Source organism: Megalops cyprinoides, chromosome 10 (genome assembly GCF_013368585.1).
Source record: "Megalops cyprinoides isolate fMegCyp1 chromosome 10, fMegCyp1.pri, whole genome shotgun sequence".
NCBI lineage: Eukaryota > Metazoa > Chordata > Actinopteri > Elopiformes > Megalopidae > Megalops > Megalops cyprinoides.
In genome coordinates, this window is record NC_050592.1 from 25272040 (window position 1) to 25287213 (window position 15174).

The 15174-nt window shown below is 43.2% G+C and overlaps 1 protein-coding gene across 1 annotated transcript in view; it reads left to right on the forward strand.

Annotated features, from left to right (window-relative positions):
- The first annotated feature begins 4858 nt into the window (after positions 1–4858).
- The window catches only part of grik2 (glutamate receptor, ionotropic, kainate 2), a 156887-nt gene continuing 146571 nt past the window's right edge, over positions 4859–15174 (forward strand). Inside the window, exons 1-2 of the mRNA XM_036539268.1 lie at positions 4859–5056; positions 8697–9077. Of these exons, the coding sequence (XP_036395161.1) occupies positions 8960–9077 (118 nt within the window). The 5' untranslated portion in view covers positions 4859–5056; positions 8697–8959. The remainder of the gene's footprint in view (positions 5057–8696; positions 9078–15174) is intronic.

A 15174-nucleotide genomic window follows, 5' to 3' on the forward strand; every position in this document is an offset into this window, starting at 1 on the left:
TCCCTGCCCAAAATGCAGAGAGGCATACACGAATGATGTCATGAACCTGATGCCACGATTGCATGTCCTCCCAGACTGCCATAAATTCCTAAACCTTTCTCCCAAAAGATGATGATAGTGGTAACCTATCACATATGTGTCTGCCTGCCACAGGGTGAGGGCCAGTGGGTAGACGCCCTAACACAATGTACATACGGTGTACACGTCTATGTATGTAGACGACCTGAATTGATTGTTATATTATTCATGTTTTTGTTCTTTTGTTTTAAATGAATGTATATTACCCTTAATTGACGATCAACTTTGGTGAATAAAGCACATATAAATTTGAATATGTATTTAAGTCTGCAGGTTAGTCCTGAGGCTAGCTACACTCATCCCCACTGATGCTACATAGCTTGAAGCAACAGCCATCGGAGCACTAAGTACAGTATCTGCATCAGTTTAAATAACAACTACCACAAAATGACATCATCCAATGGAACACACACACAAAATAGCACTAAGGCAAACCTGAGTGCTACTAGGCCCTTAAAAATCATGGAGTATCAGCTGTCAGCTGTGAAAGATCTTCAGCAGGTACAAATAGTGATGAAGTAGGGAAGGGCCAGCACAGATAGACCCGGGGTCCAGCTGTGATCACACTGAAATTTATATGAGGTCAAGACAGAAACACACCTTGTAAAATGTGCTATATAAAATAATGCACTTTATTACATTAAAACTAAGGGGAATTAAGAGACACATCCTCCCAGTCCTCAGTTTCCTGTCCCATGGGGCATAGGCATATTGCCTTCCTTGGAGAGGACCTGAGATGTGCAGTACTGGCAGCACAGCTTATTGTCCCCCACAAATAAGGAAAAGGATTTTTTTTTGCTGCATTTTTCATTGCATACATGTATAGTATGTGTATATATGCATACTTAAAACATGTTTAGTTGAAGTGAACCACCAAGGTTGCATTCTTGATGAATGCTGAAACAGATTAAACGATAACAGCATTGCCACCACCAGCAGCCTCATCAACCACAGAGAGGACAGTAGGCCGGGCCAGCAGCAGTACGTGAAGGGAAAGGTTTGCATGGCATCATTCACCTCTGTGATTGCTGCCTTCACACAGCAGCCTCAAAAAATGATCACCCACAATGCACCAGGCCTGGCTGCTTTGGAGTACCCATTTTCTTCTCTATAATCACAGTGATGTTTCAGATAGAGAGAAATGGATGTGCTTTGTACTTATCATGTTCATATTGCAAAGGCTGAGCTGTTAGCTTCTTCTGTCAACATCCTTTTGCAGGCAAGGTTCTATTGCTTTCAGTGTGCTTGTTTGGACGGAACTCCTGGAATCAGACTGCGTTCCAATGTTCACTTCACATGCACCATCTAAGATACTGCCTTTTTGCATAGCCTTTTAATGGGAGGAATTCTGGGAAACATAGTTATGTTCTACCATGCTCTAAAACCCACAACCCTCTGGGATTCAGCGTAGTGCTCTGACTTCCATTTCACACTCCTGTGCGTTTGACTGCTCACTGCACAGGTATGGGGCTACGATTGACTTACGTTATTTAATTGCTCGGTAGACATCATTATGCAGGACAAATTACAATTTTACATGTTGCATTCAAATTCATACAGCTGAATGCTCCACCCTAGATTGAGAGACACAACTGCTGAAGACTAGAGTCTGGTCATAGTAACCCAACTGCACAATGGCTGACCCGTTCTTATGTTTCTTAGTTGCCAAGTGCTTCAGAGCCCTCTCTGATACCAAAGACACCCAACCCCAGAGACACTGGCTGTATTGCACATCTCACACACAGCTTCACAGACGTGAGTTCCAGTTTTTCGATTCAGTGTGGTGTCTGCCCCCAGCTGGCCCAGGACAGAAAGTGGAGGGTCAGGTGAGTGTTTGGGCACAGGATGGGAAGGTAACTGCCCTGTGAGAGGCAGGATTCACCAACAAACCAGGTGAGGGCACTACGGGGCCAGCTTTCCTCGCTGTCTCTCTGTCCGTCTCCCGGCCTCACTCTGTCTCTCTCTCTCCCTGTCTTTGCCTGTCTCTCTGTCTCTCACTACCTCTGCCTGTCACCCTGTTTCTCATAGTTTCTGCCCCTGACCCTATGTCTCTCACCTGTCCTCTGGTGTGATTTTACATGTTAAAGCTTTGCTAAACTTAGTAAGTTGTTAAAACAAATGTGCTTGTACCAAAGGTAACAAGAGCAATGCACCACACAAGAATCACACTGGTGAAGTTAATACATGAATCCTGCTGCCTACACTACACCACACTGTTTACAATTCATCGGCAGAAATGGCATGAACAATAATACAGTAATAACAACAGTTGCATTCGGAATTACCATACAACAAAAGCTGGTAACTGATCATGCAACTTAATTTGAACATCTCTCCCTGTGTCTGTCTGTCCCTCTTTCCATCTTTCTCCTTCTCTGACTTGGCTGTCTGAGGAATGAAGGGTGGCTTGCATTGTCTGAGTTGTGGTTTGTGTGAACAGCACAACCTCTTTGCAGTGTGACCGATGATCGGTTTGTAATTGAACAGTGGTGTGTTTCATTAGGTGCTAAGATGTGACCAACAGCGCTGCAGTTAAAATAAAACAGGGACGGATTTCTCACCGCCTCTTCGCTCTGTCTCTTCCTGGCTGTGGCTCACTCTTTCATCTCCCCTCTCTTTCTCTACCTGCCTCTTTGTTTCTCTATCTACCCGCCTCTCACTGTCTCACTTGTCTGTACCTGTCTCTCTCATCCTGTCTGTGCCTCCCTGTCTTTCTCCCTGTCGCTCCCCGGGTCTTTATCCATGTTGTGCTATGCACACATTCAGGATCCTCTGTGGGCCTGCAGAGTGGTGATTTAACCCTCACCTCTGAGAGCACATTGCCATTTCATCCTGCATTCTTCCCATCTGACAATAATGCCTCCTTTTCTGACTTGTAGGTTCCTCCTTGACACATTAATACATTCCAATGATTTGATCATGTGGGAAACAAATGCACATTACAGACTGTAATGCATTTTTATTATTTTTTCTTTTTTGTTGGTGGGGTGTGTGTGCTGGTGGGGGATGTTGGACGAGAGGAATATGTGGTCATTCTTGTCTGCTGGCTCCGTCGAGAACTGCAGTCATGACGAATGCAAATTACTTAGATGTTTCCAGATCTTCAAGGTTTACTTTTCACGTACGTCACATTATACCCACATCACTATGGCTATCATTATAGACAATCTTAATGTATTACCTTTTAAAAGTTATCCGCTGGTGTTGGACAATAAGTACTCAGAGCAGCAAGGTAATGGAAAACAATGCTTTGAAATTGTTCACAAAGGATCCATAATGCTTGCCTTTCAACTTTTGCACTCATATCACCCTGTAGCATTGGGGCTATGATCTATCTATGCATTTATCTATCTATCATATCTCTTTCATCAAAATGAAAACGAGTCATAGAAATTAAACTGATTTGCATTGTTATGAGAGACTTCAAAGTATTTCACTCTGAATAAATGCTCATACAAAAAAATTGTTGTGGTCTTTTCATGTCAATATGCCTTTTTAAGGTATCCTGTGAAAAGCACATCTGAGTGCCAGGTTGTTTTTTGAACTGTACTTATGGATGGATCCTAGGTCTCCTCGTAGCAGAGGGCTGGTTGTGCATAGTGGTTGTGTTGTGCAGGTTGTGGGTATTACTTCCACAGGCAGATTAGGTGAATAATTAATTTCCTCTCAGACATGGAAGACTGGCTGTAATTAAAGAGAGAGCAGTGAGGCAACTGAGCTGCTCGTCACAGCGTGCGCGCACACACACACACACACACAAATAGAAGTGTGCACGCACACACTCAAACACGGAGACACAAGCGCACGCACACACACACGTATATACACATGCACAAACACAAGTAAACACTCGCACACACACACACACACACACACACACACACAAAGGACATCTGCTAGGGCTTGTTCTTGGATCACAGTGCTGTCATTGACTATTTATTTTAGTCCCTTACAATCACACTCTTCATGTGGCTCGCTGAGGGGGTAGTATCAAAGACGCCTTTCATTTCGCCACCCATTCCACTTAGATGGCTTTCATCGCCACCACCAGCTCTCACCGCCGGCTCATACAGCGCCGGGAGCTGTGCTCTGCTCCCGCGTAGCTCCACGCTCGCTCTCTCACTGATGGAGGGGAGAAGAGTGGTACTTTCTGACTGATAACCTTGGGGTGCACAGGTCAAGACACCCATCGTTTACTCCGGTCCTCAGATCATTTCCCAAAATAAACACATAACGCTATAATGCAGAACTATTTCATGGCTCCAAATGGCACCGTAACAAATAATTGACAAATTGATATTCATTATTGCTGGAACAATCAAGCGATTGTTGTGTTTCTGTGCTTATTGTAACTTCTCTGTAAGTGACACACTCTTGCTTTTTAAATAAGTGGTCAACAATAAATTTGCATTTCCGCGCGGTTCTGACAACACAAACAGCATTTATGATGTCGGCGATAAGAATATTTGAACATATCATTACTAAAAAGTATAAAATAACCCGGAAATACAGGTGATCGCTTTCTAACATTTCCCTCTCACATGCGTGGGTGTTAAAATAGGCTACGTCTTAATTTATTTCGCTTCTGCTTTTAACAGTGTGAGCTTTCCCGCGAGCCATTTGGGCATCTGTTGCATAGAACCGGAATCCCGCACCTCAGCTTCAAGGCAAACACACGCTGCTCTTAACGTCGGTGAGCAATTAATATATAACACTGTCACGACCAAGGAAATAAAACAAATACAACCAGGTCCTAAATGTATTCTTCACAACGCGCAGAGAGATTTCGCGGACTGCAGGTTCCCTGTTGCTTTAAGCAGTGCGTTTTTTTGTCCGACAGGAGGCGTGTCTTCTCCACATCCCGACCGCTTTGAGCCGCGAGTCTGTAGGACCGATTCGGCTCTGCTATTGGAACAAATGAAGTACTTTCTCCGGCGCTTTTAACAGTTCACAGCTCATTCTGCATAGCTAATCGAAGGTAAGAGTGCATTTTAAAAAGTTTATTGTGGGTTTCCCCCTCATTATTCGTTTGTATTACTCACATTATTCAAAAAAATCGTACCCTTGCTTGTAGCCTTGACATTGAATACGTTAAATGTGACAGTTGTGGCTACTGCTTTTATGTTTGTGATAGAGGTGAATATCAGAATTTACGAAGCACCTCGTTAAATGGTAAATTTTAGAGAGCGAAAAACCTATCACTGTGCGAAAACGTTTCAGATATAAAGCCAACATACAATGCTCTATTTTAGTGCACTTGTAGGTGAGTGGTGCGTTTTAATTTTGCTACTCCGACGTGTCGCGTCGAGGCGCATGATTTGCCATTAGTACTAGTGTAAATGTCTTAAAGGTTGCGACTTGTTAGTTAATAAACCGTGAAAAGACGTGACACATGGATATATTTTCAAATGGAGCCTTATTTAAAATGCATGCCCCCTTTGACTGCCACCCTTCCGAAATAATGCGCTTCGTGTCATGGGGTTGAAAACACATTACGGGGTCATTAAACGTCTGCAATACGAATTCTTACTGTCAATGCTGTTGACGCGATATGCTTTATGAATGACGCTCAGATAATGTATAGCCAGGCACAATCAAAAGTGACCGACGGGCGCTGCATGTAAATGTTCCAGCCCATGTTCACATGGACTGGGCTCGAACATCGTAGCTTTAAATCAAGTTTGTGATCCGATGGAGTGGTGGATCGGAAGTGTAGGGTGGAATATAGCACAATTAGGGATTCTAAGGGCAGTGCCGAGACAGTTGTCAGTTGTAGGCAAAAGTCGTGCTAGCGCTGCTCTTTTAATTGGGTTAAATATCCGAGTCTCCATGAAGATAGTTTGGATTTAAGATTTGCATCGGCGCCAACAGTTAGTGAGCCGCCCCCTCCTCCTCGCGCTCCACCTCTTTTCTCACCATGTAAGATTAAATGCCAGCCATACTGTGGTTTACAAGGTTTGTATCTCGAAAAAGTTCATCTATCGCCTTTAAAATACTGTCATTACAGTTCGAGCTTCTGCGCAGTTCCATACAAAAATAGTTCATAACTGAAAGCTCATTAATCGAGCGAATGTCAGAATTTTCTACCAACAACCTCGGACTGGACGGGTTAAAGCCGGGATGAAATAGCTTCACGTAGTTTCGTCTAGAGCAGAAACAAGGAAAACAAACTCCGCTTCAGGTGTAACCTATTGTTAACTATGCAGATGAAATGTATGTGAAAATGTGTAGTTGAGTTTGCCCAACACAAAAATACGGGGGAAGAACCAAAAATTCAACTCCTCCCCCACCCTTACACCCCATCTTCGAGCTCCTCACGCATACGTCAATTTGATGACAGAAGTGACATACTGAAGTTCATTTAAAGTGACTAAATTGTAGCGTACCTTTTTGTTACATACATGTACACTGCCCTCTCTGCTGCGATTGCTAAAACAAAGCGGCATGGAGATTTTGAATGTCCCTCTTTTATCTACGGATAGTGTTATAGATCTGCATCACGCGAATCGAGGCGAAAACGGGCTATTCTGTCAACAATAATCACAAACCATTATTCACTTTAACAGGAAAATGTGTACTCAGAGCTATTGACTAACGGATATATATCGTCTACATTTCAGTCAAGCTGATGTGCTTCGATCATAAGATTTGGATTCCTAGGAATATTATTGACAGCTTGGACCGCGTCCTCAAAACTAGCGAAGTTCATTAGACAAGACTGTAACAGTCACTATAAAAATCGTTTCTCTATGTATTATTTCACTGAATAGTTTCCACACAAATGTATGCGGCGCAGCAGTCAATAACTGTACTGTAGGGAGGTAACAGGGAATGGACATAAAATCCATGATAATGCTGACTTAAAATAGCAACACCAAGTAAAAATAACGAACTATGCATACAATGAGAAGGTATTACATTGTGGAAAAAAATATATACCTACAGATTCGACCACTGTGGTTTATTTAGTTTAATAGTGCATCTCCAACTCGTCATGACATCATGTCGCTGACCGTGGTTCTGAAATCCACATTTCGCCTTTTGGTGGATTTCTCTAGGAAAGCATACATTTCAATAGTATACTGAACACGCTGAATAAGCCACTCAGGTTCCACTTACGCTGCCATAGTACTGTTATGACAGCCTATGACAAAGCACAAGCAGATTAATTTGGAGAACATGCTTCTTATGATATTTATTGTTACAGGGTGAGGTTGGATTTGGCATGGATTTCAAAGTATGCCTTTACATGTTTGGGTCGCTTGTGTTATTTTATATCAAAAGGCCCTTATCGACAGCTATGTTCAGAATTGATTTCCCTGTACCCCGTTGTTGAAGCATTGAGACCCACACTATAAAAATATTGTATTATGCTTTGAATTCATACTACAGCCTAATTTATGGACAAAACCTGCACGAACATTCTGAAACACTGGTTGGTTTAATGAACGGACATCACAAACGTCAGATTCATAATGCAATTTCAAGAATACATTCTTCAGACGTGTGCTTACTGTTTCTATTTAAGTCCGTTTGAAAATAATATTTTGCTTGATATACAATTACTTCCTTTTGATGAAATGTTCCTTGACAATCATTATTTTGCCGCTTTTTATTCACCAGGCTATTGCATGTTTTCCAATAAACATATGCATGTATGTATATGCGTGCAAAATTGTAAAATGTCGACGAACAAAGACCAGATTGTATTTGAAGTAAGTACATTTATATAAGCCAACTTCAAATACCTGAAAAAAATTACCCACCCTAGAAAATCGACGTCAGCGTGCATGTTTTTTCTTTACAGTAAAAACTGTACTCTTAAAAATAATAGTAGCCTACTCTTGCCATCGACTATCACATTTAATATTTGTTTATGGATTTATTAATATTTAAACTGACTGATTTCATCGGCACCCCTTCACTTCCCTTCACGGAAGTTCTGCCTTCGCTTGTTTTATAAAGGATTAATGACGCTTTCTTTTTTGTGGGATAACGGTCCACACTGAAGGCAAACTTTATTAAACATATTCAAGTAAAACGCCTTATCGACAGAACATTATTGCTGCCTTGATTTGACTCGAGAGCGTATAACACTAATTCCAAAGCACTGTTGCCATATAATCTGCCACACTTGTCTAAATTGTGGCACACGGTCTGCTCTCGCACAACTTAACGGCGAAGCGACTGCGACCTACAGAGCCACCTATTAAAATTCATAGATTGATTTTACAGCGCGCCGCGCCAGCGTCCTACCGGCAGGGATGTGTATTGATAAAAGCAAAGGGCCGAAATCCGTAAATAAGCAACTGCTCAGGACCCAGAGCGCGACGGAGGAAAGGCGATCATTTGGACGGCAGATAGGGATCGAGGACGTCTTGTGGTCAGCGGCACCAGCAAAATATGCCAAATCCTTTTTTCTCTCTCGCTCTCCCTCTCTCGCGCACACTAATCTTGGCTCGACGTCAGAAGCTGTGCAGCAGTGCAGTAGAATGGTAGCAGAGACAACCAACTGCCTTCTAGGTTGATATCGCGATTCTGACTAGCGCGTTCGGCTTTCCTCGAGACGGTCCTGTCTGGATTTTCAACGCTTCTCTCCCTTTCTCTTTTTTTTGCAGACTGCCCGTGGATGGATTTCTCTCGGATTTGCACAGACTAACATGGATGCCCCACCGTTCCTTGAATCGGAAGGTTGTTTCTTGGCGCAGTGAGAGACGGAACATGCAGGGATTGCTAATGGATTTGGGAAGCATATGCCCTCCTCTCTAAAGTGACCATGCCGTGATCCTGCGCGTGGGCCGTCACCCTGCTTAACGTCAATAGAAGAATTTCGGGGAATCTAACAATACAGGGAATAAACACTGTGCATTATACAAACAACATGAAGATTACCTCCCCATTGATAACTAATGTGAGCTTCAGGTGCACCGTCAGGCTTCTTCTGCTGCTATTACTATGTGTGGGATATTCTCGCGGGATGCCGCATGTTTTAAGATTTGGTAAGACGCCTTTCCTCTTAAAAGAATATGATCGTGGAAATATAGTATGCATTGTGATGAACAATTGTTTCCATCTCTTCCTCGCCATGCTTGAATAATTTCGGAAGCCATAGCTGGATTGCACTTCCTAGTTAACGTGTTGCCGTGACCCCTCCGATTCCCCTCACACATCTGTCTTATTAAACGGGGACTCGTGCGCAGACGCTTTATTGCTTTGCCCTATAGATGTGTAGCTGTCCTCCAGAAACAAGTGACACATACATAAAGAGGTCGAGACAACACACACTTCTCCCGTCTCGGCTTCAACATTAAGGTAGTGTTATAACATACAGGTGATATGGAAGTTTCAGCCACGCTTCATGGATATATTTTCAAATGGGACTGTACCAGCACAGTTACTTACTTTCAGACTTGAGGGAGAAGAGAAACCCAACAATGCAATCAGACTAAGATGACGCGCATTACTTTATTTTTGTTTCCAGACTCCCTGGCGGAAATTTTTGCAAAATCTATAAACGATGCGCTTAAAATTCTCAAAGTTTTGCTTTAATATGTTCACATTAGGAACGAAGCAGTAGTATATAAATGTTCCGGTCTTGCAGTATATTTTACGCTTATTTTGAACACAAAGGTATCATAAATACATAATGTGTAATACGTCCAGTATGTGAAATTGCCACTTGCATGGGCATAACTTGAACAGTACAGTTTGTGGCAATCATAATAATGATTACTCAGATGCCTAATAACAATTTACTTTTTATGAATCCAGTATCGACTCTAAGTGACTCCAAAAATTCTCCAAATTCCCGCTTTAGGGTATAAAACGGAGGGTATATGCCAAGGTTCCGGTGGTAATTTGTAGTTGCGAAAAATCTTTACAATAGCCCTGGCGTTTTGTATATTTTATTGATATTTTATAAACTGCATGTTAACAATTTGAGATCTCTTCATTCAAAGACCAAATAGCTTTTCTCGGGTAGCAGTGAGACCGCTGGGGCTCGCTGAGGGTGAATTAGTTCGGCGGAAAGGAATTTGTGTGACACTGCCGGCGTGGGTGACTGAATACTATTCAACAGTGCGCTTTGCCTTACAAACTTTTGGTAGGGCTAGAAAAACTGGAGCGTGTGTTTTAATTGCTGTCCGAATTTACCACAGATTTTACCATAATCATAAGCGTCTGAGTAATAAGTAACAACAACACATGGATAGAAATGAAAGTAGTCTTTTGAGTGGAATACCGCTCTCATATTTTGTGCTCTTTTGTGGCAAAATAAAATTAACAAAAACGGGGCCTCCAAGCGTTCACAGACGCCCTCAGATGCGATATGCACCCATACCCATCCATATATGTGCACAGATAAGGGTTCGTACAATATGGTTGTGTCAAGTGCATGCATTCCAAAAGCCTTACCAATGTCAGTTTAACGATAGGGGTACTTGTTTTTTAAATGCATTTGGTCTTTTTCTCCCGCTCATTGGTTACTCTCAGCACGTTGCTAATAGCAACCGTTCCAAGGAATGTATTGTTCCATTGGAGCGCATCCGTGTTCCTTTCAACAGAAACACGCGCTTTAAGAAAAAAAATAGCAGGGAGTTTCAGTGAGCTGTGTTACATTTGCGTTACGACCAAACGCGCGTCTAAAACAACCTCTACGGCAAAACGTTTTAGGGAATATATCAGGCTACCGTGGCCAGCAATTCCGAAGGACGTTGTCCTATGTTACCACACTATCAGCATTTTTCTCTGGAAAACCGGGGGTTGGTTGGCAACCGCAGTGCCATTTCCCCTTTATTTTCGCTAATCAGTTGATCGCCTTTCACTGTTGTGGTCTCTGCGATCTGCGCGCAGGGCTTAGCAACCCCGGGGAATGCCACGTTCGGCTCTGTTTACATTTTCCACAATTGTGTGTTGAGTCACACGGGTTCTCTCTTTCAGACTGGTGTCACCTACATATTCTGACAATCAGAGACGCCGGAGGCCCTGCTTAAAAGGCAGACCGCATCCGCACGAACTGCCACTATGGCAACGAGCTGCTGCAGCCTGTCCACGCAAACTTCAGCGATTTCCCGTCTAGCGAGTAAGGCTGTCAGTGTCCGGGGGGTGGGGGGTGAGGCCATGCTGGCAAAACAGCGAGATTAGCTCTGTCACGTTATCATTGGCAGCACACTTTACACGCTAAAAGTAATCCCTCCGATTTGGTGACTCGTTTGAAATAGATCATTCTGCGGAACTGTATCTCTTCAAGGAAGACTAACCACACAGCCACATCAGTAGCTTACATGCTTGCGCCTTTCACCGCGACCCTTAATCTCCAGACTGCCCGGTTCTTGTCGATTGTTCAGCTGTAAAATACACATTCCCTTGACTGCTTTTCTATACCGCTCCTTTCTTCGAGTCTTTGTTCGACGGGCCGCGAGGGAAGCCGACCTATTCAGCACCGCGGACAGCGACTCCTCACCTCGCTTTTCTGAACTGAACGGAAAGTCCTGACTGGCCGGTTCAGTCCAAAGCCGACTAACACGATTAGCAGAAAAAAAAGATTTTTACATGAGAGCAGTGAGAGGGAAGACCAAACAGTCGCGACTTAGCGCCTCTGTGTTCGAGATCCAAGGTGCGACGCACGCCACGTTTTGTGCTCAAACGAAGGGGGATGTAATCCAATGTGTTTACAGGTGGATTAGGAGCAGAGGCCAGTGTTTCGCCGTCATCTGCTGTGGCGGATTCGCATGTAGGCATTTGGACATGAAGGGCCAACAGGAGAAATCCGATTTTACTCCAGCCAATACGTTTTTAAAACGGGCGTTGTACAAAAGCATCTCCAGTCATATCAAAACGCAGTTGACTATGTTAACACTTGACTAATAATAATAATAACAATAACAATAATAATAATAATAATAAATTATTTGCTCCAAATGGCACATATTGCATATTTATTTTACCATTCAGAAATAAATCACTCTCACTCATAAGTACAGGCTTGTACAGATGGACAGGAAGTAGAAACAGCAGCATACTGCTTATATTGCTACTACTACTAATAGCAATAGTAATTACATTAGACATTTAGTACTTTTCACTCAGTAGAAATTCTTTGGGTCATTAAGCAACAGTGGAGATGTGTGTTTTGTCAAGGATTAGACACTATAAAATGGTATTATTTGTTAGAATGTCTGTTTAAGGAAAGATGAGGAAGCAAATGATTTTGACTTGGATTTAGTCATTCAAATTTACCACATAGGCCAAAGTTACCTAGATTGCATTTTTCTTAAATTAGTTTTGGCCATTTTGCAGAGAACGGTGTCAAGCGACCAGTGTACACATTCTGCGTTTGAAATGCAGGAGAAGGCTGCATTCTAATGTCTGCTGCAATGGGAGCTTTTTGAACACCTTGGTGAATTTCTGATGTTACCACAGCAGCAACAGCAACAATAATAATAATCATCATAATCATCATCGTTGCCGTCATCGTCATCATCCTGATCATAATAATGGTGACGATGACGGCAATCGCAATTTCTGGCAGTCTCCTGGCAGAAGATGTATTCCGAGCTGTTCGAATTAGATGAAAAAAAATTTTTTTCTTTTATCTGTTTGAAGCGGTTTGAAAATATTTTAGCAACGTTGTTGATATAACTGATTGATGTCATGATGGCTACGTGGCAACAAAGACCTTTTGGACCCACGTAACATTGCGGAGTAACACCACTGCCTGTAGTGCAAGACCTTGCATAATTGGTTTACTTATCGTAATGACAGGCGTTATTGGTTGGCTCAAGGACATAAGGAAGATTTTTAATGAGAGGGTGAAAGCAAATTAACTCTATTGCTACATCTAAGGACAATAAAATATTTGTCAAATGTTTTTGCTTCCACTTGTCCTGGGTTAGAAAAAATCTGTTTCCCAGGGTGACTGAATTTTATCATGAAATCAATATATAAATATAGGATGAAGTGGTTATGGATTTGCACTCTACTGATGCCTCTGCATGCTCATTTTTGCTCATTCTCATTATAATTTAAGTGGAACAATTTCATGTTCATTTATTGTGATTGTATTCACACATTTCAATCTGTTATTATACAATGCAAATTATTTTACATGAAGCAAATTATAATAATGAAAACAATGATCATCCAAAAGGTTTTCCTGAACTGATGAAGACATCAAGGCAATTCTTAGTTTTTGGTGAGGTGTTAGGCGGTGCAACAGATGTAGTGTAGCTGTGGATGCCTGTTCTCACAAGGGGGGTGTCAAAGCAAGGAGCACACCATCAGGCAATCAGGGCACGCCTGACATCACAAGAGATCAGCTGTAACTGGACAGCCCACGTATGGGAGTGTGTGTATTCATGATGCTGGAAAATACTGCATCATTTTATTTGTAGGTTTTCTTTTCCTGTCTTTTTTTTCTGAAGTGGTTCCTTACAGTCAAGCATTGATCCTGGCCTCATGCTTAAAAAGGATGTCCCTGAGGGCCAGAGGTCAGAGAATCTGTTGAGACGTGTCACTCATTGAGATCATCAGATCTTCATTAAATCGGTCAGCGGTGATGAAAACAAATCTGTTTAGCTCAGGGTGAAGAGGTTAAAGAAGGGACCTGTGCTGCTCCTGAGGCTGATACCAAAAGCAGCACCTTGCTCTGTAGTGATGTGTTGGGCCTACTGTGCATGGGAATGTATTTGCATGTTGAGGAGAAGAAAACTGCTACGTCACTGGAGGTGATTGAATTGAGCAGCGCATTACATGATTTAATTTCTGAGAAGATGCTCACATCCAGGGCGACTTCTTTGCCTTACATCATACATATTATTAGAGCTTACTGGAGCAGTTCAGCTGGAGTGCCGTACCCAGGGGTAGAGCAGCAGCATCCTGTCCAGGAAGGGAACTGTGGCCCCCTGGTTGCGGGGTTTTTTTTCCTGAACTGCCATGTCAAAATACCACCTTGCAGGGGGTGCGTAGGGACATGCAGGGACATGTTGTCCTCTGTGATCCCTGAATTGTGTCATGGCCTCATGCTTGAAAAGAGTGACACTAGGGGTCAGAGGTCAATAGATCAATTCAGACATGTCACTCATCGGTGATGTCACCTCTGAGAACTGAGAGCTTTCTGGGGGGGGGGGGGGGGGGGGGGTTGGGAAAGAATTTAGTCGCAGGGGCGTGCGTCTACTGCCCTGTCTGAGTGGCTGTTTGGGAGTGTGTAGGCAGGCGTTGTACCCAGCTCTTATGTTGGACGGCACATGATAGGGACAGTTCCTCACAGGGTGTTGGGGGATGGGGGATGCAGAGGGTTCCGGGTTTTGGTCAGAGAGATACAGTTACCACTGTGGCGGGGGCTTGGGGCCTGAATTCTGCGCTATGGTGCGGGACAGTCAGAAGAAGCAGGATGATGGCATCTCCCAGCGGGGCAGAACTGAGGCCGAGCTTGCGCATTTAAGGAGAGGGGGGTGTCTCCTGTCCCTGGGTATTTCATGAGCAAGGCTGCCAGGAGAGGGGTCCTCAAACTGGACGTGCGATCGGGTGCTGTGTGCTTCTGGGAATTCACTGATTGTCCGCGCGGGGGAAGGATGACATGGTATCCTGCGCCTGTCATCAAATCTCGCTCTCGGGGTAAAGAGCCGGCAGAACGCAGCTGCAGCTGGTAAACACACACTCTCCCATCAGCTCTGCACACTGCGATGGGGGAATTCATTCCTCCCAACGACTCCGTCTCATTGTCATTTTTTACACCCCCTAGACATTCAGGATTATTTCTGCTTGAGGTGCTTTTCCAAGCTTGAGTTCACAACTATATGTTAAGAATTTGGTCTTATTCTACCCTTGTCAGACTGGCTTTAATATGAATCATAGGGGACACACCCCTCTTTGTAATTTACAGAATGCCTTCATAAACACAACACGGGAACAGCAGTGGATAAGAGACTGGGTTTATAAGCAGGAGGCTGCAAGTGAAGCTCTTTAGCATGCTATCCAGATGAAGCACTTAAACGCGATATTTAATCTGAATTACTTCAGTTAATGTCCAGCTGTATGCAGGGATAATTTGCAAAAAATGTGATTCAAGTCACCCTCAAGGGCATTTGCTAAGCAAAT